Below are 27,856 nucleotides of genomic sequence, written 5' to 3'. Positions count from 1 at the left end.
TTTCTGAATGTGACTGATGACAAATGATTGCTAAATAGTTGTTTTAACACAACTGATGCCAACTGAGTGCAAATGAACACCATTGAAGGCAGATGATGTCAAACGAAATCTGTCAGTTTGGATAGGGAATCTTGAGCAGCTGAATAGACTCATCCTGTTCATATCTTCTTAGTGGTGGTGTTTCTCTGAGGTTGAGAAAGGAAGACATCTCGTTACTTGGCTCGTGTTAACCTGTTCAATGCTGATACTTGGGTGAAAACTGTCCCCAAAACCTTCCCTTCCCAGTGCTGATAGTGTTTCTACTGATAATTTAAAGTTCATCAAAAAACACCAACAAAGGGTGGAATTTAACCAGCATATCCGCTCGAGGTTTGTACATTCCTGCCTTGAGGTCAATAGAGAATGGTGTTTCTGAGCCTCGCCTGCCCCCAGAATTGGCGCGGCCATGCCGGTAAAATTCAGACTGAAGAGAAGAGGATCCAATGTCATAATTTTAGGCCAACTGTAAAACTGGACCCTGCATACCTGTGGTGTAGTGAGCTGGTCAGAGCTGGAACACAGGATCAGTTCACTTACTTATATATTATCATGCTGATCACACTGTTTAATGTGTTTGGAACACAGAAAGCTTAATGGACACGTTATTTGGTATCCAAGGTTCTTAAAAAGTCTGGGCTACCCTTAATGGAGTTGAACTGCAGATTTAAAGATACTTTGAGATAAATAGAAAATTAATCAAAAATAAAGGAAATTGAAAAGAGGTCATGCAAATATTAAATTTCAAAGTACTGTTACCATACTCCATTTTAAAAGAGGAATTTGATTCTTACGCAAGATTTTGAAAGATATGACATCTCATTTAATCCGTTTGTCTTCCATTTCCCAATCAATGATGTCACCATAGATCTGAAGGGATGGCTCCTGGAAGACTGTGTGTCTATATAATGTGGGAGTCTATCCATCATTCAGTGGAGCTGTTCAGACGATCACAAGGTGAGTTTGTCTCGTTCCTTCCAGTGTTTATTGATTAATTAGGTGGAATGGGATGGGTTCAGTTCACATTCTGTGTGTGTGGACAGCCAAATGAAACTGGGTAGAGATCTCCCAGCTTATTTGCTATTTCTTGATTGGAGTAACTTCTCAATTTCGGCGTTATTCCAAAAAATCTTTTTGCATCTTCTCCAGTAACACTCTATCCTTTTTCTGATATGGAGGCCAGAACCATTCAGAATTCTCCAAGTATGCTCCAATCAAAATTTAAAAGAAGTTTATATTTTTCAATCCTATCCTTCTAGAATTGAGCCCAGTGCTTTGTTTGCTTTTTCAAGATGTTGTTAACCTGTCTCCCTACTTTTAGTAGTTTATATATTTATTCCCCCAGATGTTTGTTGCTGTGCTCCTTTTAAATGGCTATTTCCTGAAGAATCTCTGATTTCCAAGTCAGAATTGTTGAATAAACTTGAGCAAATTCCAAACTCCCCCAAAGACATCAAGTATTACACAGCAGTACAGGAAGGGATTGGGTAGAAAAAATGCGTAATGCAGAGATGGTGGTTTTAGTGGTGCTCTCATTGGGTTAGTCATCCTCAGGCCCAGGCTAATGTTCTGGAGGCATGGGTTCAAAAGCTACCATAATGCCTGGTGCAATTGAAGTTCAAATACTAAGGCTGGAATTTTACTGCCACACCTGTCCTGAAACTGATGGCGTGACTCGCAGAACAGAATTCTCTGTTGGCCTCGGGCAAGATTTTATGAGCCTCACCTGAGTGAGGCCTAAATCTGGAATAGAAAGCTACTCTCATTAATAATGATTCTGACAATTATCTAGTTCACTGATGCCCAGTAGGGTAGTAAATTTGTCCTATCAGCTCCGGCCTACACAACAATCTGGCTGCCTCTTAACTGCCCTCTGTAATATCCAAGCAAAACCTTCCTCTATTTTAGGAGACCCTTCCCCCTACCCCTTTATAAGAGGCTGTTCCTTTATCGGTTTGATTTAGTTTATTTGATTTGCCAAAAAGATTGCAAGCCGCACAGTTCAAGGGCAATTAAGGATGGGCAACAAATGCTGGCTTTGCCAAAATGTCCACACCCCTTGAAAAATAATAAAAACCATCTGTACAATAATGTTGCAAAAAGTGCTTTCTATCCATTGACTTCAGACAATGAGGGCAAAGGGACTGGGGAGGGAGCCGTGTATTATGTAGTGAATTTAGAGTTTAGCAAAAACAAGATGGGAAGATCCAGGAGAAACTGATTGGAACACTACAAATATTTGTATGTAATTATTTACATGCTATATAACGTATGCATATCAACATATGTGTGTATAGATATATTTGTATCACTGTAATCTAACTGTCATATATTTGCAATAAAATATCATTGATCAAAGGCTGGTATTCCAATGACTGGGGCAGTTCAGAGGGTAATTAAGAATAAACCACTGGATGTGTGACTGGAGTCACATATAGGTGAGACTCGGTAAGGATGGTCATTTCGGGAAGAAAGGGCATTTGGGGAAAAGCGAACCAGTGTGATTTTTTTGTGACAATCCAGCAGCTTTTTGGCATTTTAATAGCTGCATACAATGACACCAGTGTTATTGACCAGAATGGAGATAAACGGCTAATTCTCCTGTCAATCACATTTGCAGCCCATTATTTTACTAAAAGCAGCTTCTTTTATCTGCAGATCTTGGAATTTGAACACATATTTTCTGGATGGCTAGTTTAAATATTTAAAGTATGCATCCTAATCCAATGAACTATTTGAGCCATTAGGTTAGTGACTCAGAAACTGGAAGTTTTTGATTTGATTTATATTGTCACAGGTATTAGTATAAAAACAAAAGTTGAAAGGGAGTATATCTGGGGTGTGTGAGGTCCTTAATTATGCTGGCTGCTTTTCTAGGGCAGCAGGAAGTGTAGACAGTACCAATGGGTGGGAGGCTGGTTTGAGTGACGGAATGGGCTTTGTTCACGATCTTTTGTAGTCTTGGACAGGATAGGAACCATACCAAGCTGCATTAAACCAGAAAGAATGCTTTCTATGGCGCATCTGTTAAAGTTGGTTAGAGTTTGAATGGACATGCCAAATTTCTTTAGTCTTTCGAGAAAGTAGAAGCATTGATGAATTTTCTTAACTACAGTGTCAGCATGGAGGGACCAGGACAGGTTATTGGTGTTCTGGACACTTAAAAACATGAAGCTCTCGACCATTTCTAGTTTGTCCCAATTGATGTAGACAGGATGTGTCTCTACTACTCTTCATGAAGTCACTGGATGCTGTCACAGAATGAGAATCATTTATCTGATCAGTATAATTTAAACTAGCTTCACATGTTTTCTTTACTCTTTTTAATAATTTGTCTTAAATATGGAACAACATTAATTAAATAACAGGAAGATTCCAATCCAGTCACCATGACCATGAAGTATTTTATCTGTTCAATGGGAGAGTGCATGATCAGGTTGGCCCATTGCACTGGAGATGCTGCTGACACCTGCAATCATGGTTTACCAGGCTAGGGCAGAGTAAAGGATCAGGAGCCAATGAGTTTAAACTGAGGCTTTTACCTGATACAATTTTTCAAAGCTATCTCGGCGTTTGGCTAAGGTGAAGTGTGAGATCAAGCCCAAGAGAGGGTGCAATCCCTCATTTCGTCAGCTTGGGTCTCGTTTGATCAAACCCAAGATGGAATGCAATGCCTTGTCTTGACAACCTGGATCTAGTTTGTCCCAAATGTGGGGACTATGATTGGACTTAATTTGAATGGGCTTTTTTGATTAGAAATGAAGTACCGTAATGTACCAATAAACAAAACAAAAATGTAAACAGGTGACAGCAGTTTATTCATTTGTGGGACGTAGGTGTCGCTGGCTGGCCAGCATTTACTCCCCATCCTCAGTTGCTCTTGATCCGAGTGCCTTGCTGGGCCATTTCAGAGGACAGTTGAAAGTCAACCACATTGCTCGGGATCTGGAGTCATATGTAGACCAGATCAGGTAAGGATGGTGGATTTCTTTCCCATTAGTGAAACAGATGGATTATCTGGAAATTGACAGTGGTTTCATGGTCATCAGCAGATTCTTAATTCCAGATTTTTTTAACTGAATTCAAATTTCACCATCTACCATGGTGGGATTCAAACCTGGGTCCCCAGAACATGAGCTGAGTTTCTGGATTGATAGCCTAGTGAAAATACCACGAGGCCATCGCCTCCCCTTTGATTGTGGAGGATAATATTTGTACATTTGCAGAATAATTTTACCAAACAGCTATTTTCCCATCAGTGTGTGAATATTGTCCACACCATGTCTAATGCCATTGGTTTTGCTCCATTAGATTGTCCAGCATGAAGCTCTCGCTGTTTCTGGGCTGTGTGCTGCTGTCTATTCTGGTTGCAGCCTCACGCCACACATTTGATTCAAGACTGGATGAAGACTGGAAGATCTGGAAATCACAACATGAGAAGCAGTACACTGAGGTAAAAGGGGAATTTATTCCAGTCTGGAACCTATTCCAAACATTCAGCTCACTCTCAAGGGGAAAGGGATTCCACACACTTGGTAAATTATTGAAAATTTTTACTTGGAATTAAGGTGGGACAGGTGAGTTTCCTGCTTAGGGGAATGGATATGTGAAGTGACACTGGAAACATTCTGATCCTAAGGTTCTTGGGGATTTCTCCCAGTCTCTAACTCCAGTAAAGAACTGACTGAACTTACAGTGAAACAACAGAGAGCTGGAGCAGAATTAAATGTAGGTGACAGGGTTCTCGCCCACTGGCTGGAAAGTTGGTGAGAGCCCCACATCACCTGCTTTTGGGAAGACCCGCTGAATTAACTGCCAAACAAAACTTCAATGGGCAGCAACAGGACTTCCACAGGATCAAGAATCCTGAGGGCTGAAATCCCATCACCCAAGAGTTGCCAGTCAATCAAAGGCTGACAGGTATGTATTGCTTGGCAGTGCCACCAGGGGGTGGTGTTGCATCCTGTACACACCCACTTGAGGCCTTGTCCATTTGTCAGTGATGATGGGCTGAGGAGGGGCCCTAAGAGTTGATGGTGACTTGGCAGCAAGAACAGCCAGTGGCTCTTACTGGACCCCTGCACTTCACACCATTGATTCTCTCAATTGGGGGGCCTCCAACCTGGAAGTCTGTAAGAAACTCCAACAGAGTTTGCTTTTCAGGATTGGCACATGATGAATGTCCTGCCAGGGAGATGAAGCCCATGTTTGGGCATCAGTTGGCCACATTAGGACCTTAATTGCCGGTGGTGAGAGGGCCATCCATGAGCTTTCACGTCCTGAACTTAATTGGACAAGAGGCATGAAAGGTGAGGGGTTCCAACCTGTCACCCAGTGGAGGACAGATAGTGTGTTTCATCTCTATCAAATTTCAGACATAATGGATATGGTGGGATGGGGTGTGGGGAGAGGGGACTGGGGGTGAGGGGTGACAGTAAATAGTCACATAGTGATTGATGGGGTGGCATGTTTGAGAGAGGCTGAGGGCCAAGAACTGTTGAATAGACATATTAACAGGATTACTGAGATAACGGAATTGGGCAGAATATTGTGGCCATGAAACAGGATCTGTTTGTCCAGCAGGCTCTTTTACTGCCAGCCCAAACTTGTTGCATTATCAGCTGGGTTTCACCAATGCAAAGCTTCCCTGACCGCGCGATAGCAGAGCCCACTCTCGACACGTCAGCGCAAATGACGCCCACTTCCGGCTCTGGCGTCAGGACGTCGGGTGGGATTTTTCAGTATGGGGACGAACACGGCTGGAAAATCCTGCCCTCTCTGTCTCTGAGAAAGGGAATGAGTGGAACTTCTCCCAAATGGATAAGAGGATAGAAACTGAACTGTGAAATGGCCACAATTCTCTGGCCATTCCCACCATGCTGCCACTGCCAGCGAGAACAGAGAATTTGGCAGTCAGCCAAATCTCTGTTGACTGCAGCGGGGCTGGAGAATCTCACCTGCAAGTGAGCTTGGAGAATAGAGATAGAGTCCTACAGTGCAGAAGGAGGCCATTTGGCCCATTGAGTATGTACTAACCACAATCCCACCCAGGCCCTATCCACATAACTCAATGCAATTACCCGAACTAGTCCCCCTAACGCTAAGGGGAAATTTAGCATGGCCAATCCACTGAACCCACACATCTTTGGAATGTGGGAGGAAACTGGAACACCCACAGGAAACCCATGCAGACACAGGCAGAATGTGCAAACTCCACACAGACAGTGATCCAAGATAAGAATTGAACCCAGGTCCCTGGCGCTGTGAGGCAGCAGAGCTAAACACTGTGCTACTTCCCAGTGTGATCATAGAATCCGGCCCGTTATTTCATTTTTGCAAGTGGATTTTTAATAATTTCATGATTGGAAGATGCTAGAATCTGACTGACTGATTAAATATATTTATTCAGGAAGAAGAGACCCACAGGAGATCAATATGGGAGGACAATGTGAGATACATCGAACAGCACAACCAGGAGTACTCAATGGGGAAACACACATTTACTGTGGGAATGAATGAGTTTGGAGACCTGGTGTGTATAAGATGTTTAGTTTGGTCTATTAGATACCAGTTATTGTGGTGCTATTACTGAATGAGTATGTTTTGTTAAAATAGGTTCTCCTTTCCACTTTAATATCTAAATTCATTATTTTTCCTCTTGTCAGACAGCCAGCACCACAGGTTGGGACACCACCCATGTGTTTGCTGTACTTTCTGAATAAAAAGCAAGGGATGGGTTCACCTGCACCAAACCAAGTGACAATTTAAACATGATGGGATAGTGTTGAGTGTTCGACACACCAGCTGCATTAATCTCCCCTTGGCCCTAACCTTCCCGCAGGGATGGACTAAAACCCAACACTGGGACCAATGGCAATTTCAACTCTAATGTCAGAACTTGTCATTGAAATCATTGGGAAATTGACGAGAGACAAATTGGATTGTGAATGTGAAATAATAAAGTCTGAATGTGAAATGTTGGATCCGGTTCAAAACGGCACCCTTCCCCGATCCCAAAAAAGACAATAACTGATTGGAGATCAGTTCATGGAATTCTCTGTTTTCTCAGGTTTGATGTGAAACTTAACAATACATGTAGACAGGATATTCAACCAAGGGAGCATCAAAACCAAACCTGATCTTTGGGTAACAGCTACTTTCCAGTGTGATCACAGAATCCCTACAGTACAGAAGGAAGCCATTTGATCCATTGAGTCTGCACCGACAACAATCCTACCCAGGCCCTATCCCTGTAACTCTACATATTTACCCTAGCTAATCCATCCACACTGAGGGGCAATTTAGTATGGCCAATCCACCTAATCTGCACATTTTAGGACTATGGGAGGAGGCCGGGGCACCCGGAGGAAACCCACGCAAACATGGGGAGAACTCCACACAATCACCTGAGGCTGGAATTGAACTCAGGTTCCCGGCCCTGTGAGGCAGTAGCCCCACCAACTGTGCCACCGTGCCACTCCAATGGTGGATAATGATAGTGGGGAAATCAGCAATGGTAATGCCATTGAATATCATAGAGAGACGGCTGGATTCTCTCTCATTGGGAATGGCCATTGCCTGGCACTTGTGTGGTGCGAATGTTCCTTGAGTATGTATCCTGAAAAACCCAAATATGACGTTTGAACCTTCCAACAGAATGATATAATATCTCAATAAAGGGGGGACATCCAAGTTGAATCAATATCACGTGTTAATACCTCTGATTTTAAACACAGGCAAATTGCATATGATGACATTCAAGCAAGACCAAAACCTGCCTGCAAGCTCAATGCCCATGCAAGACCTCAGGACCTGTATATTGGGGTGCCATGGAATAATCATACCTGACTCGGTCCAGTTCCCAGACTTTGAAAATTCATCACATTTGATATCTTAAATCAATAATTTTTTTGAATTAAGCTTTCCAATTATAGTCACTGAAAAGCACACAGCTGTAAAGAGGCAGATCTGTACCCTGAAACTTAGATAAGCCTCCTTCAGACTGTGATCAGGAATACTGCCCAACTTTCTCCTCTAAGTCCATGGGTCCTGAGGCTAATTCTTTACCAACTGCAGCCTGAGCTTTCAGCAGGAATTAAGGCCAGGTTGGTGATGGGATATGAGAGCCTTCTGATGTAGATGGTTCAGTTAAACATCAATAAACTCAATCATCATGGGGGAACTTTACCCACTCTCTTCACTGAGAAAGTGCACTGGAAGATTTGAATCACCAAATGATTCTCAACTCATCTCACACAAGATGACGTGCATGTATAATCACTGCTGCCATTTTGTTTGTGGTATCCTGGACCAGAGAGATACTTTACCATCTTCAGACTCTCCACTCACCTTTATCGTGGGATGTGCAGAATGGATAAACCATTTTCCTGCAGCTCTTTATTTTAGTCAAACATTAGATGTGTCAGCAATGCTTGTTACTTTGATTTCTCTTTTTGCTAAACTCAGTGAATGGATAAGAATGTGGCCATGTAATGTTATCTACTCTCTTCTTGCACATTCTCCATCAGAAACCAATCACTTCATTCATGAATATCCCTGTATTTGATTTCCTAGACCGATAAAGAGTTCAATGAACGCATGAATGGATTTCTCCCAATCAAACCTGACAACTCAACTGAAGAAGTTGATGGAGATGAACTTGATGAAGATGTAGAAAGTGATGGAGGTGATGATGAACTTGAAGATGTAGAAAATGATAGAGTTGATGATAAATTTAATGAAGATGAAGGAAGTGATGATGACGTGACACGTCTGGCTATCGACTGGCGCAGGAAAGGCTGTGTTACTCCAGTGAAGAGTCAGGTAAAAATCAGACAGAATCATTTTAAACATCTTTGCTCTTTGTTGCTATAAAAAGACAGAAGACCCTCCAGAACTCTGTTGGGCACAGGACCCTTTGAACTACTATCAATCATAAGTTGCCACTTCGCAATAAATGATAATAACTAATTATCGACAATATTGCACAAACACCAATTATTCTCAGCATTCACCTTTTTATCATGTCACATCATAGATCAAGATTTTCACCGAATTTACAACCGCAAAAATTTCACTGTGGTCACTAACAAAGTCTGGTTGCCACAAACTTGGTTAACCTTAATAACCCCAATTCCATTCCGTAACATTTTGAACAGGTAAATTTATCAAAATCATACATACTTACAAAAACCCAACGAATGACGTAACCTTTATTTTTGATCTTTCTTCAGGCAGCTTTCCAAATGACTGTAAAGAACTAAATATGAACGAAAAAAATTAGTTTCACAGCAAAACACATATTCTTAAAAAAAGGAAAAAAGATAGAGGACAGGATTCTCTGGTCTTGTATACCCCACCACTGGAACGTAGGAAGCTGAGGGGCGATCTTATAGATGTCTATAAAATAATGAGGGGCACAGGGATCAGCTAGATAGTCAATCTTTTTCCAAGGGTAGGGGAGTCTAAAACTAGAGGGCGTAGGCTTAAGGTGAGAGGGAAGAGATACAGAAGTCTCCAGAGGGGCATTTTTTTCATACAGAGGGTGGTGAGTGTCTGGAACAAGCTGCCAGAGGTAGTAGTAGAGGTGGGTACAATTTATTCTTTTAAAAAGCGTTTAGATAGTTACATAAGTATGATGGATTTCAAGGGATAGGAGCCAAATGCGGGCAATTGGGATTAGCTTAGGGGGTTTAAAGAAAAGGGCGGCACGCACAAGTTGGGCCGAAGGGCCTGTTTTCCTGCTGTAGCCCTTTATGACTCTATGACCACCACTGCCAAGAAGAAGAGAATTTGGCACTCAGCCAAGACTCCATTCATTGGAGCAAGACTGCAGAGTCCCAACTATGGGCAGAGTCGAAGAATGCTGGCCAATAATTAAAAAGGACATTCCATCCTGCTGGTGCTCAGTTCCAAATTCAGAATCCATGTCCTCGTTCAAACCTTCTCTCTCCTGAATAGTTCTTGATATTCTCCTCTATTGAGATGTCAAAGTGGTGTACAGGCACTGTTCAGACTTACAACACAACTGATTCCTGAAAACCACATTATAAGTTGATGTGTTGAATGTTGGAACCGATTTTCCGATCGGAATGATGGTACAAATGGGGATTTGTTCCTGAACCAAGGCCAGAAATCACTCATGGTCACCCAGTGGTGTAAAATGCTCTCAACTCTTGTCCTGTCAGGTTGCTGAGCTACGGTTGATGTCTGCACACTTTAGCACAAGTTCCTGGTATGGTGTGGGGGGTTATAATGAAGCTAGCGATCAGTGTGAGTTGCGTGTTTGACCTTGAAATTCTGTGAGTCTGAGCACATATTAAATACAATATAAGTGTATAAATGCATTAAAATCAAAATAGTTGCACTGAAAACATTTGTTTCCAATCGTATCACGATGGTTCAACCTGTCCAGTTTTCCAGATGACTGGCACAGAATGTAAATTTACGACTGTGCGTGGCATTGTAAAGTCGAAAACAACAATGTAAAGTCGAAATGGGGTGTCATCTAGAAAAGTAGAGCACAATTCACCCCGGGTACAAATCATCTAAATTTCATGAGATGGCCAAACTGGGATTTGCAGCAGTGCAACTTCAGTTCAAGATCTTCACCACCTCCAGTTGGTGATGTCAAACCGATTTCCATAAAACCAAATAAACGTCAATATAACTTGAGTGCTTGATGACATATCATCCACTCATGACATATGCTTTTCCCCTCCCCCTGTTCCCAGCCTCCACTCCCCACCTGGTGGGGTATATCACTCCTGGTTTTCAGTGCAGCACAAAGGTTAGCACTACAGTCTCACAGCGCCACAGACTCTGGTTTGATTTTGGCCTGTTTGGAGTTTGCATGTTCTCCCCATGTCAGTGTGAGTTATCTCCAAGTGCTCCGTTTCCTCGCACACTCCCAAGATATGCAGGTCAGGTAGATTGCTATGGTAAATGCGCAGGGTTACGGGGATAGGGCAAAAAAGGTAGGCAGGGTGAGAAGCTGTCTCAGAGTCAGTGCAGACCCAACGGCCTTTTTCTGCACTGTCGGGAATCAATGTAGGAATTCTATGACTCAAAAGTGAACACCAGTCATGGTGACCATGCAAGGGATGTGGAGGTACCTGAAGGTCCTGGGGGTCAGGGACAAGGCTGGGCAATGCCCCCTGAGTAGCACCAGATGGGCAGTGCCGAATGGGCACATAACGGGGGCAGTTGCAAGAGGGCTCGAGCAACAGGGTAACCCTCTTTCATTTGGAGGTGTTCCCCTTATGGGTGTTTGTGGGGGAGGAGAGAGGGCAGAGCCTTGATGACAGCAGAAGGGGGGGCAAAGAGTGGGGTAGAGGCCTGATGAACATATTTCAGAAATTCCTCCTTCTCTTTTCCCTGTAGTCTAACACTATCCCAATTGATATTTGGCTAAGTAACACTCCCCAATGTCATCACTCTATATGTCTTGCACTTCTCTGTAATTTCTCTGCAGATTTCACCCTCCAGCTCACTTTTAAAACCATAGAATCATAGAACACTACAGCACAGAAACAGGCCCTTGTTGGCTGTGCCAAATCATTTTTCTGCCTAGTCCCACTGACCTGCACCTGGACCATATCCCTCCACACCCCTCTCATCCATGTACCTGTCCAAGTTTTTCTTAAATGTTAAAAGTGAGCCTGCATATACCACTTCATCTGGCAGCTCATTCCACACTCCCACCACTCTCTGTGTGAAGCCCCCCCCCAATATTCCCTTTAAACTTTTCTCCCTTCACCCTTGACCCACGTCCTCTAGTTTTTTTCTTCCCTAGCCTCAGTGGAAAAAGCCTGCTTGCATTCACTGTATCTATACCCATCATAATTTTATATACCTCTATCAAATCTCCCTCATTTTTCTATGCTCCAGGGAAGAAAGTACTAACCTATTCAACCTTTCTCTGTAACTCAGTTACTCAAGTCCCGGCAACATCTTTGAAAACCTTCTCTGCACTCTTTCAACCTATTAATATCCTTCCTGTAATTAGGTGACCAAAACTGCACACAATACTCTAAATTCGACCTCACCTTTACTATTTGGAAATTTATATAATACCCCATCACATTATCAAACCCTTTTTGCTTCTCATCTCTAACCAGTAGATCCTGTCCTGTGCTCTCTGCAGGACATCCTCACTTTGCAACACGACAGCATCTTCCCTAATTGCTGTCATCCTGCTTCCCTCTTTTTGTCCCTATCTTTTCTGAACACTATCATTGAATATTAGCAGCCTAGTCCTCACCATTAGCCATGTTTCCATTATTGCTGCTACATCATATTTCCACTTGGATTTTGTGTTTGTAACTCACCAATCTTATTGACCACACTTTGTGAGTTTACACAACTGCATTCTAAACCTGTCTTTGTTGCCCTTCTTACTCCACTCCTATCTAATGTGGTACTACTTCCTTCTCTTGCATTATTCAACACTCTCATTTTTCTATTTTTCTGGTGCCCAACTTGCTGTCAATTAAGTTGACACTCTCCCCAACCAGCGCAGTGAAAACCCTGCGTGAGATTATTGGGCCCAGACATAAAGGGTTGTGACCCATCCTTTTTGAGTAGATACCTCCTGTAGCAGAGTCCCAATGCCCAAAAGCCCTCATTAACCTCAGCTCAAGCAACACATTGGTCATCCCTATCTTCCTGTTTCTATGCCTGCGAGTGGCAAGAGTAATCCAGGGATTACTATTCTCGAGCTTCTACATTTTCTCTTCTTTCAAAATTCCTGAAAATCTGACCACAGGAACCACAATGCCTGCCCTCTCGATGTCATTGATACTGACATCTATCATAATTTCTTGTTCACTCCCTTCATTCAGCAGAATATTCTTCATGATGTCCTTTACCCTGACATCAGCGAGGCAGCATACCAAGCAGGACTCCTAATAACAAACACCTAACTGTGGAATCTCCTTTAATAATTACATTTCTATTCCATACTGTCCTCCCTCTTTGGGTCATTTGCCATTCTCTGGACTGCACCCTTTCAAGGTTTTGTCACTCCTAGCCATCTCCAATGCTGCGTATCTGTTTGAAAGTGACGACCCAAAACATTTTAAATTCCTGTTTCTTCCTACTCCTCCTGATAGTCATCCATCTCCCGTGCTGAACTCTGCTGGGGAGTGACGACTTCCTGAAATGTAGAATCCGGTGAACTTTCATCTTCCTGGATGTTGAGCTGCCCCTCCAGCTCCACAACTCAAGAGCTGAAAAAGCTGGAAACACTTCCACCAAATGTGGATTTAAACCTGGATCACGAGCAGTGGGGCTTACTTACATTTCCTATGATTCCAGCCCTAATTTTTCTTATTAAATTATTCTGCTGTTAACCAAGGCTCAGCAAGATTGAAAAAAAATCCTGCCACTCAGACACTTGCTGATCCCATGTGTTTCCTGAAAATCTGAGCTCACATTCTCAGTGTAAATCTGGACGCCACCTGACAAGAAATGGAAAGAAGATTTGATTTTTATATTAGGATATTTTTAATGTGATTTCATTTATGTTATTACCAGGGAAGCTGTGGTTCTTGTTGGGCTTTCAGTGCAGTTGGTGCTATCGAAGCACAGTGGTATCGGAAAACTGGAAATCTGATTCCTTTGAGTGAGCAGAACCTGGTTGATTGTACCAGACCATATGGTAACCATGGATGTCAAGGTGGATGGATGTCATATGCCTTTGAGTATGTTCTCAGAAATAAAGGAATCAACGCTGATCAAGATTATCCATATACTGGTCAGGTAAATCTCGTTTTAATGCAACTTCTAATTCACCAGGTACAATGTTTACAGCATTTATGATAGTAAGAGTGTGGAGCCCAGTCCAAATCGAATGGAAGGTGACACCCTATTTTGGGTCAACTCTTCTCTGAGAATCTGCTCCCAGATTTCCACTAATGTCACTGTCTTAACCAGCACTAGGGAGGGTGAGAGAATATCACCTTTCAGGAAGGGGCTCGCTCTCCCTCTCATCTCTCCCCTTGTAATGATCTCTCAAATCTCCACTCAACACCTTCTGCTATCATGCAGACTGAAGGAGGAGATAAGAGTGTTTCAGTTCATATGTATTCCTGCTACCAAATAAACCTGTTGGACTTTAACCTGGTGTTGTGAGACTTCTTACCCCATTCTGTGAGGCAGAAGGTTGATGTGACAGGCAGCTGAATCAACAAATCATTGAACAGACTTTGCTTCATCTGTGAAACATACAACAGCACCCAGTATAACAGTTACCATGGCAACACAATGCTGTACAGAACTGAGGAAAATTTAGCTGCATTTCAAAATAAGGAAGTTTCAGTTTGGGGTGTGATCTATTCACAGCTATTAATGTTGGGTGGGAAAGTTCAAAGTTGGTTTGCAAACTATTTGAAAGACCATCCTTTGGTCATTTGGTCAGAGAGGTGTTTACTCTTTAGGGATATAGTTAAAGCAGCAATTTGATAGTTTGAAGTTTTGAATATTGTGCTATTATTAAGAAGTGAGTTGGTTTGAAAACGTTCTCTGGTGAATATTTGCGCAAATTGCCTTTCGTGCTGTTGTTGGCTGGAATTCACTGGCCTTGCCCTTGGCTGGGATTCTCCGATTCCTGTGTTTCTGCAGCTACTCTAACTGCAGCATTGATGAGAAGGTAACTGAGGGACACACTAACCAAAATCTTCCCACCAATAGACAAGAAGAAGATTCTTCAACAGTTACTACATTTATAATTGTCCCATTTTCATTTAAACATGGGAACGATGGTCGTGTTTACAAATGTTTGAAACACGGAATCATTTTTAATATCCAAGGAGCTGTTAAAGATCTTGTAAAGGTATCACTGGAACTTTGTAAAACATCACATTGTATTAATCAACCTTAACTTTTCACATTTTCTTTCACGTCCAGGATTATCAGACATGCAACTTTCAGAGAACAAGGGTTGCTGCCAGAATCAGAGGATACAGACGTGTCCAAAGATGCACACAGTGTTTAGCAAAGGCAGTGAGAAGGAACGGACCAATATCTGTTGCTATTGATGCAGGTGGACCTTTCCGCTGGTATAAACGAGGTAAGAGACAGAAGCTGTGGATGATCTGTATCAATCAGCTTATTATCCAATTCTCAATAAAACATTAAAAAATTAACCCCCCCACACACACTTCCTGTCAACTACTTTTTATTATTAATTCTTTTTCAATATTTCTAATGGAAACAACTGTTGTCCAGGATATTTCGACCAGCACTGCGTATAATGGTTTTTATCAAACACCTCTGCACATATCAGACAAAAGAACATAATAAGAACATAAGAACATAATAAATAGGAGCAGGAGTAGGCCATCTAGCCCCTCGAGCCTGCCCCGCCATTCAATAAGATCATGGCTGATCTGTCGTGGCTCAGTTCCACATTCCCGCCCTCTCCCCATAACTTTAATCCCCTTGCCTATCAAAAACCTATCAACCCGCGTCTTAAAAATGTTGAGCAAGGCAGCCTCCACCACTTCAACAGGCAGAGAATTCCAGAGATTCATCACCCTTTGAGTGAAGAAGTTCCTCCTCAACTCCGTTCTAAACCGCTCCCCCTTTATCCTGAGGCTGTGCCCTCTAGTCCTAAAAAGTCCTAAAAGGACTGCGCACACGAATCAAGAGTAAATAACCCAGTCACAATTTTATTCCAAACAGTAAAAGACTTAAGCTTTACAACTTTAACAATTGGGGATTCCCTCTCTCTCTCCAGCTAATTGATCATTAATTCATAAGTTTCAGCTTCTAATATTCATTGAATCTTTTGTTTCACTGCTGTGTGTCTCTGTCCTATGTATATAGTGATGATTTGTTTCTCAGGAAATATATAATTGCCTTTTACATATGCTAATGTGCCCTGGTGCATCTTTGGTTTTCAATTGTCCGAGCTTGAATCTTGCAAAGGGCCTGTCTCCAAGCAGACTGTATTGGACTGAGGTAATTCCAGCATACCTTGCTTTTAGGCCAATTTCCATATCAGTTTTTATGTCATTTTGCTGTGCTTGCATTTCTGGCTTGATCTTTGTCAGCAGTTGGTTTCCTTTCAATGATTTTATTTTACTCAAAAAGTCACAGGCTGCAACACAACCATCCCCCTTCACATCGTTCATGTTTTACCCCCTCCCCAATGCTAAATACCATCCAGTGTTGTCTGCAGATGGAGTTAAAATTGGATCAGGCTGCTAATCGCATGTGGGAAACGTAATGGACAATTTAGCCACACCCATTTGTAGTGAAACATGCAGCTCACAAACTCTGTGCTGTCTGCTAATTTAACTGCAAATGACGTGCAACTCACTGCTGACGTGTTGTTGAGTGACTGCACGCCTCAGCAGGGATACAGGTTGGTGTGAAGTTAGCAACATTTAAAGTGAGTCTATAAGACTGTGGTGATTGTTGATAGAGTAAGGGTCACAAGATCTGGGGAACAGATCAGGGAACAGGGTGGGGAGCTCCGTGGTAAGCAGGGGTTTCTGTTTCAGAGCCTTCCAGGAAGCCAACTGCAGTCAGAACTCTGTATTGCCTCTATCTGTAAATAAATGTGTTGTTGTTCTTACCTAAACTGGCGAACAACAATTATTACAGGAACTTAAATCTAAACTGTGCCTCTTAAAGGAGCAGGAGCTGGAACTTGGGCAGAGACTCTGAGCAGGAAGAGAAGCGGAAATGGTGTAATAGGCTCCTAGGTTCTCTGCCAGGATAGCGGGCATTCACCAGTGTGATGTGCTTAGCATGTCGAACACCACCCATAACACTGGAAGTTTGATTTGATTGATTATTGTCACATGTATTAACATATAGTGAAAAATATTGTTTCTTGCGCTATACAAAACATACCGTTCATAGAGAAGGAAACGAGAAAATGCAGAATGTAGTGTTACAATCAAAGCTAGGGTGCAGAGAAAGATCAACTTAATGCAAGATACGTCCATTCAAAAGTCTGACAGCAGCAGGGAAGAAGCTGTTCTTAAGTCGTTGGTACGTAACCTCAGACTTTTGTATCTTTCTCCCAACGGAAGAAGGTGGAAGACAGAATGTCTGGGGTGCGTGGGGTTCTTAATTATGATGGCTGCTTTGCCGAGGCAGCAGGAAGTGTAGACAGAGTCAATGAATGGGAGGCTGGTTTGCATGATGGATTGGGCTATGTTCACAACCTTTTGTAGTTCGTTGTGGTCTTGGCAAAGCAGGAGTCATACTGATCTGATACAATCAGAAAGAATGCTTTCTATGGTGTTTCTGTGAAAGTTGGTAAGAGTCATAGCTGACGTGCCAAATTTCCTTAGTCTTCTGGAAAAGTAGAGGCATTTGTGGGCTTTTTTAACTACAATGTTGGCAAGGGGGGACCAAGACAGGTTGTTGGTGATCTGGACGCCTAAAAATTTGAAGCTCTTGACCCTTTCTACTTTGTCTCCACTGATGGATACAGGGGCATGTTCTCCTTTACACTTCCTGGAGTCGATGACAATCTCCTTTGTTTTGTTGACATTGAGGGAGAGATTATTGTTGGTGCACCAGTTCATCAGATTCTCTATCTTATTCCTGTATTCTTTCTTGTCATTGTTTGAGATCTGACCCACAACGGTGGTGTCGTCAGCAATCTTGAAAATCAAATTGGAATGGAATTTGTAAACTGTATCGCTTTACAGACTCCCAAGAAACCTGTCCTTTATGCGGTCTTGAGGAGCCCATGGTGCATGTCTGTGATAATTGTCTGAGTCTGCACTCCCTTTTTTGTCACCTAAAAAATGTTTTGTTGTTGTTTTGTTTGCACTTTAGTTCCATGCTCCTGATTTCCAGGCACCCACTGTTCAGGGGGACGAGAAAGGTGGAGGAGCTCCTCGTGAACCTGCATCTGGGCCTGGCAAGACTCACTATAAACAGGTCCAGGCTGTGGGCGATCAAGGGGGTCATCTGACCCGAATGTCTGCCCCTCTACCGCGGATACGTTCACAGCCGAGTATCCCTGGAGAGGGAGCATGGGACGTCCACAGCCACCATCGAAGCTTCTGTTCCCATTGGGCCCCGCAGGGGCTGCGGTGTATAACTGACCCTCTTATTCGCATTTTAATTTGATGCTTTAAGTTTCCTTTACACCTTGTTTTTGTTTTGGGTGGTTCCCCCACTTGTTAAGGGGAAGTTTCCCCTTTTACTTTCTCCTTCAATTTATTTAATTTAGTTTATTTGGTGTGCCAAAAAGATGCCTGCGACCCTGGCAGCAATCATGGTGCTTTCATTCTGCACCCACCCACCAGCCCCTCAGTATTTGAGTCACATGTCAAACCAGAGAATGGCTGCTCGGTGACAAGGGAAGCCTGCTGCTACATTGTGCTGTATGACAGCAAAACTGAATGGGAAATGTGGGCAATGGTAAACATTGACACAAAAACATGAACAAACATCATGACAGTTGGGAATGTGTAACCCAGACATGATTTTTAATTACATGTCAGTCCATGCAAATGCTGAATTTGGTTGAAATTGGGGTTAAAATTGGACAGAATAGAAACACAAAATGCTGCAAATACTCATCAGGTCAGTCAGCATCTGTGGAGTGAGAGGCAGTGTTGATGTTTCTGGTTGATGAGTTTCTATCAGAACTGGGAGAAGTTTACAATATGATGGGTTTTAAGAAGAGGAAGTCAGGAGGGTGGATAAAAAAGTGAAAAGTCTGCGATAGGCTAGAAGACAGAAGATTAAAGGATCTACTGGTGGAAGGCCAAAGGGAGTGGTAATGAAACAAGGAAGGAAACTAAAGCTGTGTCCAGAGTAGGCGAGAAGGGCAGATGTGAGAGAAATAAGTCAGCAGAGGCCGGTGTCCCTTCACCAGACTCCCTTTTATTGACAAGCTCTATTATAGTTCAGAGAGTGTGATAGGTTCTGTGTCAGCATTCAGAATGCCAAGAGGCCTGACACTCCCAGTTATATCGACAGAAAAGACTCGCTGATTGGGCAGGCAATAATGAGCTCAATCAGAGAGTTCATATTCCAAGAGGCCAACCTCAATAGCCTCACTGAAGTCTTTATGCCCCTCTCCCCCAAGTCCGAAGGACCTCAGCAAAAGAGCTTCATGGGTCTATTTCAACTCACTATAAACAGGTCCAGGCAGTGGGCAACCAAGGGGTCATCTGACCTGACTGTCTGCCCCTCTATGGATACATTCATGACCGGGTGTCCCTGGAGAGGGAGCATGCAGAGTCCACAGCCACCATCGAAGCTTCCATTCCATTGGGGCCGGGGTCCAGATCTTCCATTTCGACATCCAACATTGGAGGGGTCTATCTGATAGGAGTGTTCTAGTTTCCCCCTTCCTCAGGTGGCAGAAGAGTAGCCGCAGCTTCATCTGCAGTGTCCATTTCAGACTCCAAAGTTTTAACTATGGGCGATGGAGAGGCAGAGATGGCCAATCTTAATGGATTCTCCTCGGTTCCTGGCCGACTTGGCTGAGGCAGCTCTGGGACAGACTATGATTTCGAGGCTCACGTCTGATTGAGGTGCTTTTTCAGGGGAATGTCTCCCATGTCTATTCTGTAGGGTACAGGCCCCATCCTGGACTCAACCATCCAGGTAACCATGCAGGACCATTTGGTCTCAGACTTTATCACCAGCATCCAATTGCCTCTCCCAATGACTATTGCTGTGGCTTCTGCGTTGGGCTTTGTGTTGCCTTCCTACCTTTACCCACAGGCTTGGGATTAGCAGACTTAATCTGGTGTGGAGTCATCTGCCTAAGAATAATTCTGTGGGTGCTATTCTCAGAGGAAAGGTCATGTTGACAGAGATCAGAAGCTCCTGCTGCTGGCAGATGGCAGAAAAGCCCACTGAGTAAAATGTGACAACGGGAACAAGGTTTTGTAAAGATTAGGAGGAAGCTGGACAGGAAGAGATGATATAAACAAAATATTTATGGGAAGGAAGAAATAATTGTGTGGTTTACTATTACATCATATCAGAAATAAATATCTTCCTACAGGAATCTACCGGAATCCAAATTGCAACAATCATGGAGTCAACCATGCAGTGCTGGTGGTTGGATATGAACGTCAGGGTAGAGGTTCCTTTTGGCTGGTTAAGAACAGGTATGTACTTTCTAATCACTACAAATAAATGATCACAGCCATGACAGGAGCACTGGATTTACTCTCAATTTTCTGGGATAGGGAGGGAAGCATCCAACAAAATTCCCACTGCTGATTACTATCCAAAAGCAGAAGGTACAGAAAAGATTCACAAGGATGACACTGGAATTGAGAGGATAGACTTATCAGAAAAAGCTGGAGTTCTTTTCCTCAGAAAGGAGAAGGTTGGGAGGTGGCCTGATCGAGGTCTTTAAGATTCTGAAAAGATTTGCTGCGGTAGGAATGAAGAAAACGTTTCCATTTGTTGGGGCGTTTGAAACTAGGGATGATTAATGTAAGACAGTCACTAATATATCCAATCAGAAATTCAGGAGAAAGCTCTTTACCCAGAGAGTGCTGAAATTGGGGAGAGTGTTACCACGAGGAGTGGTTGAGCTGATTAACACAGAGACATTGAAGGGGAGGCTAGATAAACACATGAGGGTGAAAGGAATAGAAAGATGTGTTGACAGGGTTAGACGAAGAGGGATGGGAGGAGGCTCATGTGGAGCACAAACACTGGCACAGACCAGTAGGATCCAACTTCCTGTTTCTGTGCTGCAGTCAGTTTATCTACATTACCAACATTGAATAATGAGTGGGATTTTCTGGTCATTTGCCCCGGCAGCATCATCCGGTCCTGCCATTGGTGACTCCCCTCGCTGCGTGTTAAAGGGCAGCAGAGGGTGCGAATCACAGGAAACCACACTGACAGTGGTAGAACCAGAAGATCCCACCGCCGGCCAACGGCAGGCCATACCTATTGCTGTAAAACATGCCACACAGCGATTGGAAAATCTCAGCCAATGTCGGTTGATGGCAGGACTTGACAACTAACATTAAAATCGATGAGTTTCCAGTGTGACACACCACAGTTCTCCTATCCTGTCACTTGAACAGAACTGTGATGTCAATATCACTTTTTTCTTATTTTCCAGTTGGGGAACAGACTGGGGTGATCAAGGTTACATCAAAATGGCAATGGGAGTGCGGAGGAACTGTGGCATTACAAGACATGCAGTTTATCCAATCGTGTAAGGAGCCATGTGTTAAACCAGAGATTCATCAAATTCCCCCTGAAAGAATGATGGAACATTGCTGCTGCTGCTTACTCATTCTACACCATTGCTTTAAATTCTTGCTGCAATTTTAAAACACGGAATAATAACAGCTTCTATACATTTTTATAGCTTCACATAAAGAGCAATCCCGTTGTTTATCTAATGTATGAACCACATCATCCAACTTGTGTAGGGACAATGGGCTGCATGTACTGGTGATGTTGAGAAATATAATAAACGCTGTCGGCAATCACTTTGAGAGTCTTTCTGTTCCAAATCAACAATTCTGGCATCAGTACGATTAACGAACAAGTGTTTAGGGTCTTAAACAAGGTGGTCAATGAGGCAGTAAATGCATTGGTGTTAATTTTCAATGCATGAAAAACATGAGAAATTCAGCATTGGGATGGGGTGGGGGCAGGGGGACTGCTTGTCATTGGTCAAACCTGCCATCAGCTGACAATGCAGGAGACACAGGCAAGCTCTAAAATAGCCCCCTGGTCAAAAAAGGGAAAGTGTGCATCAGGGCCACATCTTTCCTGCCCAGCTACAGTGCCAGTAATGGAAGACTGGCAAGCACAACATTAAATTTCACTTGTGAATATTTCACATTACATTGGTTTCAATTTCTTCATCACGATTATTGTTAAACTAATGTTATGGTTCAGCTCAGAAACTCCAAAGTGTTCTATGGAGCCCACCTGGTTCATAAGTTTTGCAGCTTGAATTTGGTTAGGATAAGCATGAGGTGTTTCACTTCAGGTATGATTCAAGTGACCCACAAGGGAGCTTTTATCAAACAATGTTTACTTAAAAATAAGTTAACCTGTATAGTAAGAAAACTAGCAACAACTTTTATCAATTACAAATAAGAAACAAAACTACCACTGTAATCTATCACCCTTAACAAAGATATCTGATGTGTTTTAATTAAACGAAAACCCTTCCCATAGAAAAATCTCTTTAAACGGGTTCAATACAGCACAGTCTACTGCTCACATGATAATGGAAATTGAGTCTATTGGTTGAAGTTTACAGTTCTCTGGATTCACTCTGAACAATCTGAAGACAAGACAGGTTCCCAAAACATCATACTCTGGCCCAATCCCTAACAACAGCAGATTTTCATCTTTCAGGAAAACAAGAGCTTGTTTTCATCTATCCCACAGAATTTCCATAACAACAGGGAGAGAGGGAAAACACTTCTTCTTAACTTGTTGTCCCTTCTAAAATTAAAATTAAACATGCAACTCTGAACTGTAAATGAAAAACATAATAGTCCAAAAACACAGGCCCATCCTCCTAACAATGCAGGGTCATAAAACTAATCCCACAGTAAACACAAACAATCCCATTTAAACCACTTAAGTAGCAATAAAGGATTCATCGTAGTCAGCCCAGCAACAATGACATTACTGAAGCGGTGAGCTAAGAAAGCACCAACCTGTAAGAGCTGCAGAAATCATGTTTTAAAAAGACCTTTCTTAAAAGTACACTAATGTCATACCTCCACCATTGAAAAAAAAGAACCACTGACATTCAAAGATAGCTTCGTTTTTCAAACCCTTTCAGATACCCACTAACAATCTACAATAAGCATACATACATTCTTACAAAATCAAAACATGCAAACATAACAGTAATATAGTCCATTTCGGTCCCTGTCGTCCACTCATTCTTGCTGTTTATCACATTCCTAACAAAGCATCAGCAATCACAATTTCTCTTCCTGCCATATGTATAATTTTTAAATTAAATGGCTGCAACAATAGACTCTATTGAAACAGTCTCGAATTTTTAGTCTTAAATTTCTCCAAAGAAGTCAATGGATTATGATCAGTTTGCACAACTGACACAGACGACTTACTGGCAACATAGACGTTAAAATGTTGCAATGCTTACACCAAACTCGAGGTCTCTTTGTCAATCATTGAATATTTCTTCTGGTGAACGTTCCGTTTTTTTGGAAAAATACCTAGTAGGCTGCTCTCTTCGTTGTCTTCTTGTAAAAGCACAACACCTGTGCCACATCTGGTAGAGGTAGACCTGATAGAGGTTTATAAAATGTTGATAGGAATAGATAGGGCTGAAATGGTCGCTACGAGAGGACACAGGTTTAAGGTGCTGGGAAGCAAGAATAGAGGAGATGTTAGGGGTAAGTTTTTCACTCAGAGGGTGGTGAGTGAGTGGAATCAGCTGCCGGTGGTGGTAGAGGTGAACTCGCTGGGGTCTTTTAAAAGACTTCTGGATGAGTAAATGGGATTTAATGGGATTGGCAGTTACAGATAGTTCTACGGCTTGGTAGGTAGGTTGACATGGGTCAAGGGTGGAGGAGGAAAAACACATTGTTAAGATGGCAGTGTGGGCCCGTTGGGCCGAAGGGCCTGTTTCCTGTGCTGTGTTGCTCTTTGGATGTGATCGGCGCAACTTGTAGGCCGAAGGGCCCGTTTGTGCTGTAGTGTTCTATGTTCTATCATTTGCATCTATAGCTATTTTGAATGGTTTTGTGAAATTTGGTGTGGCCACCACAGGAGCAATAGTTAACACAGCCTTTAGACCATCAAATGCCTGTTGACACTCCGCCATCCACCGAAATTTGTTACGCTTCTTCAGCAAATCAGTCAGGGGAATAACCACGCAGCTAAAATTTGGCACAAATTTATGGTAAAGGCCACTCAGGCCAAAAATCTCATTATTTCTCTTCTTGTCAATGGTATTGGGAACTTCCCAATAACTTCTGTTTTCACATCCCATGGGGTGTCTGATTGTATGCCCAAGGAAAGTAACTTGGCCTTTTCCAAACGCACTCTTAGTCAGCTTTACCACCAAACCCGCCTCCTGAAGTTGATCAAATAATTCCGCCAAATGCTTCAATCTTCTTTCCACGTCTGATTAAAAATTATCAGATCGTCTATGTACACTGCACAATTGGGTAATCCTGAAATAACTCTGTTGGCTCATCATTGATATGTGGCGTTTTTCATGACTAATGGCATAACTTTAAACTGCTATAAACCATTTGGTGTCAAGAAAGCTGAAATCTCCTTTGCTCTTTTGGATAAAGATACCTGCCAATAACCTTGGAGTAAATACATTTTGGAGATATATGTGGATTATCACACCTTCTCAGTGCAGTCTTCCAGCTATGGAATAGGATAAGAGTCTGATTTTGTAACTGTATTGATTTTCCTAAAGTCTACACACAATTGTTGGGTATCGTCCAGTTTTGGAACCATCACAATGGGTGAGCTCCATTCACTGCAATTCACTTCAATGTGTCATTTTTAAGCATACTTTCCATTTCCTTTTGAACCCGTGCCAATTTTAGAGGTTTATGTCTATGAGGATGTTGTTTAATTGGAACAACGTTTCTCACATCTATATATCACCATTCTAGTACTTCTCAACTTGTTCCCACATACTTGTCCATGTGACATTAATAACTCTTTCAAGTCACTAATTCTCCTTTGGAAGGTAACTTATCCCAATTTTTAGTAATGTCCTCGTTATCCAATTTAATTTGAGGAATGTCAAATTCAGAGTCATCTGGATTTGGTTCTTCACTCTGAGTTATAACCACACATGTCTCCTGCTTCTGCACTCCTTCCCTATCAAAGTATCTTTGAAGCATATTCGCATGACACATTCTGTAAGTTTTCCTTCTATCTGGCATTCTTAAAAAATAATTCACCTCATTACTTCTATTTCCTTTCAATTTGATAAGGCCCACTAAATCTTGCTTACCACTGTTGGCAATAAGAAGACTTTACCCCCACTAGGAAAACTATGAATTTTTGATTCCTTATCTGCTTCCTATTTCATCACATGCTGTGTTACTTTTAAATGTTGTCTAACCAATTCACCTGCTGAATTCAACTTTTCCCTAAATTTGACAACCAGTCCAATAATGTCATCTCAGAACACTCACTCACCAATTGCTCCTTCATCAATTTAAGTGGTCCCATTACCTCAAGACCAAAAATCAATTCAAATGGACAGAATGTGGTTGACTCATTAGGTGCATCCCGAATTGCAAAGGGTACAAGGGAATTCCTTTATCCCAATCCTCTGGATAATCTTGACAATAAGCTCTCAACATTGTCTTTAAAGCTCAATGCTACAGTTCTAATGCTCCCTGCAATTCTGGATGGCCGCAGTTGATTTAAATTGTTTTATTCAGAAGCTTTCCATAACCTCCTTGAATAATTTTGATGTAAAATTTGATCCTTGATCTGATTGTCTTTCTATAGGTAGTCCATATCTAGTAAAAAATTGAAGTAATTTCTCTTCAATCCTTTTAGTTGGAATATTGCGTAATGGAGTGGCCTGTGGAAACCTAGTAGGCACATCCATTACAGTCAAATGATATTGATTGCCACTTTTTACTTTAGGGAGGGGTCTACACAATCAATTAAGATTCTTTTAAATGTTTCCTCAAATGTTGGAATGAATATCAAGGGTGCTGATTTTATCACCACTTGAGCGTTCCTGATTACTTGACAAGTGTGACATAACCAGCAAAATTTAACTACATCTTTATGCAGTCCAGGCCAAGAAAAATGTTTTTGTATTTTAGTTTGAGTTTTCCTTACTCCCAAATGACCTTCTACTGGTACCTCATGTGCTGCCCGCAACACCTCCTTTCTATACCTGACCGGCCATATCACTTGATGAGCTTCTGCCCACTGTTCCTTCACCTGAATATGTAAAGATCTCCATTTCCTCATTAAGACATCATTTTTAACGTAAAACATTCTAGTGCACACTCAGATTCCTCTTCCATGTATGCTTTCTGATACATCTGTTTTATTTCTATATCTTTCTGTTGTAACTCTGCCAACTTTCCCAAACTAAAAATATCCACCTCATCTCCCACCTGTTCTTGTTCTTTTCTAACCTCTGGTCAAAAATCGTTTCTGATAATTGAATTTCAACTTTCTTATCTTACCATCTCTTACCATTAAACATTGACCTGCTCGCATATCTCAGAGTTTCAGCTTCTTTGCCTACTCCTCCGGTATACATGAGTAAATTTTATCCACACTAGTAAGTTCTTTAAAGAGATCTATCACCTTCTTATCAATCAATTCCTGACCAGGCTCTACATTCTTTTTCACTTCTTTTGCTTCAACTGGGCTTTCCTTTACCACTTAAAAAACCACAAAGGCTTATCCTGTTTTACCATGCCAGTCTTCCAGTGTTTTTCTTAAACCACCATCACTGCAACTTTTCAATGGCCTAATTTATTACAGTGAAAACATCTGAGCCTTTTCATTTCTTTTCCACCCTCATGTGTTTCTTTTTTAAGCTGAGGTTCCATGTCTTTATTACCTCCCACAACATCTTCTTTACCTTCACCACCTCAGTATTCCTCTTTTCCCCAGTTTCTATCCTTCATAGGTTGAAGCTGATGTTGGAAACTAAACCTTGATTTATGAATTCATTCATAATAATCTTTTCTGCTGCTAACGTTGCAGTCTTAACCCTCTACCCTTCCACATGAGTTCCACTGCATCAAGAAGTGAATTTTTAAACTCTTCTAAAATAATCATTTGTCTCAGAGCTTCATACGTCTGGTCTATTTTCAAAACCCTTATCCACCTTTTAAAATTACTCTATTTGATCCTTTCAAATTCTATGTACATATGACCAGGTTCTTTCCTTAGATTTCTAAAGCATTGTCTGTAAGCTTTTGGCACTAGTTCATATGCACCCTAAGATGGATTTTTCATTTCATACTTCCCAGACACCTCCTCTGAAAGTGATGCAAACACCACACGTGCTCTATTACCAAATCTGCTTGAATCAGTAATACAGTAAAAAGTCTGACAACACCAGGTTTTAGTCAAGCTTTCGGGTTAGTCCCTTCGTCAGGTGAATGGAGTCCATTCACCTGACGAAGGGACTAACCCGAAAGCTTGTGAGTTTACTATCAAGTAAATCGGTTGGACTAAAACCTGGTGTTGTCAGTCTTTTTACTGTGTTTACCCCAATGCCAGTCCAACGCCAGCATATCCACATCATGAATCAGTAATACCCATATGATCTGTAACCACTTTCTCAAATGAAATGAAAAAGGCTTCTACATCCTTCTCATCAAACCTTGGCAATGCTTGGACATATTTAAGCATGTCCAAGGCTTTGACTATGAAGCTCTTGCTGCTTTTCATTTTCCTCATCACTATATTCAAAGTGTATTTTTCCCTTTCCCTCCGCCAATTTAAACTGACGTTCACTTTCTATTGCCAGTTTCCGAAGTTCAAATTCTCTCTCTTTTTCTTTTTCTTCTGCTCAGGCTATCCTTTCCCTTTCTTTTTCCCTTGCCTGCAATTCAGGCAGTTTCATTTCTTGTGTTTTTTGTTCCTCCCCTTCTTTGGCTTTCTCTGCTGCAATGGCTTCCCTTTCTTTTGCTTTTACAGCTGCAATTGCATCCCTTTCTTTAGCTTTCACTCCTCTCTTTCCTTTATTTTGAATTCAAGCTGTTTTAATTGTTCTTCATGTTCAAACTGTTTCATTTAGAATTGAATTCAAGTCATTTCCAATGATTCTGATTGTGTTTCTGGCAAATTTAAATGCTGAGCTATTGCCACAATTATCTCCCCCTTCCTTACAGCGTCA

General features: G+C 41.9%; 1 protein-coding gene across 1 annotated transcript; it reads left to right on the top strand.

Annotated features, from left to right (window-relative positions):
- Positions 1–970: 970 nt before the first annotated feature.
- On the top strand, positions 971–21,379 carry LOC145358759 (procathepsin L-like). Its single transcript, XM_080213020.1, has 8 exons — positions 971–993; positions 4,348–4,489; positions 6,446–6,568; positions 8,611–8,859; positions 13,573–13,797; positions 14,944–15,106; positions 20,033–20,138; positions 21,116–21,379. Exons 2-8 carry the CDS (start codon positions 4,358–4,360, stop codon positions 21,213–21,215), a joined length of 1,098 nt encoding a protein of 365 aa, XP_080069146.1. The 5' UTR covers positions 971–993; positions 4,348–4,357; the 3' UTR covers positions 21,216–21,379.
- The last annotated feature ends 6,477 nt before the right edge of the window (positions 21,380–27,856 follow it).

This window comes from Carcharhinus amblyrhynchos, chromosome 26 (assembly GCF_965287045.1).
Source record: "Carcharhinus amblyrhynchos chromosome 26, sCarAmb.v2.hapA, whole genome shotgun sequence".
NCBI classification, from domain to species: domain Eukaryota; kingdom Metazoa; phylum Chordata; class Chondrichthyes; order Carcharhiniformes; family Carcharhinidae; genus Carcharhinus; species Carcharhinus amblyrhynchos.
Note: the sequence above shows the minus strand (reverse complement) of the source record. Positions and strands in the feature narration are given on the sequence as shown.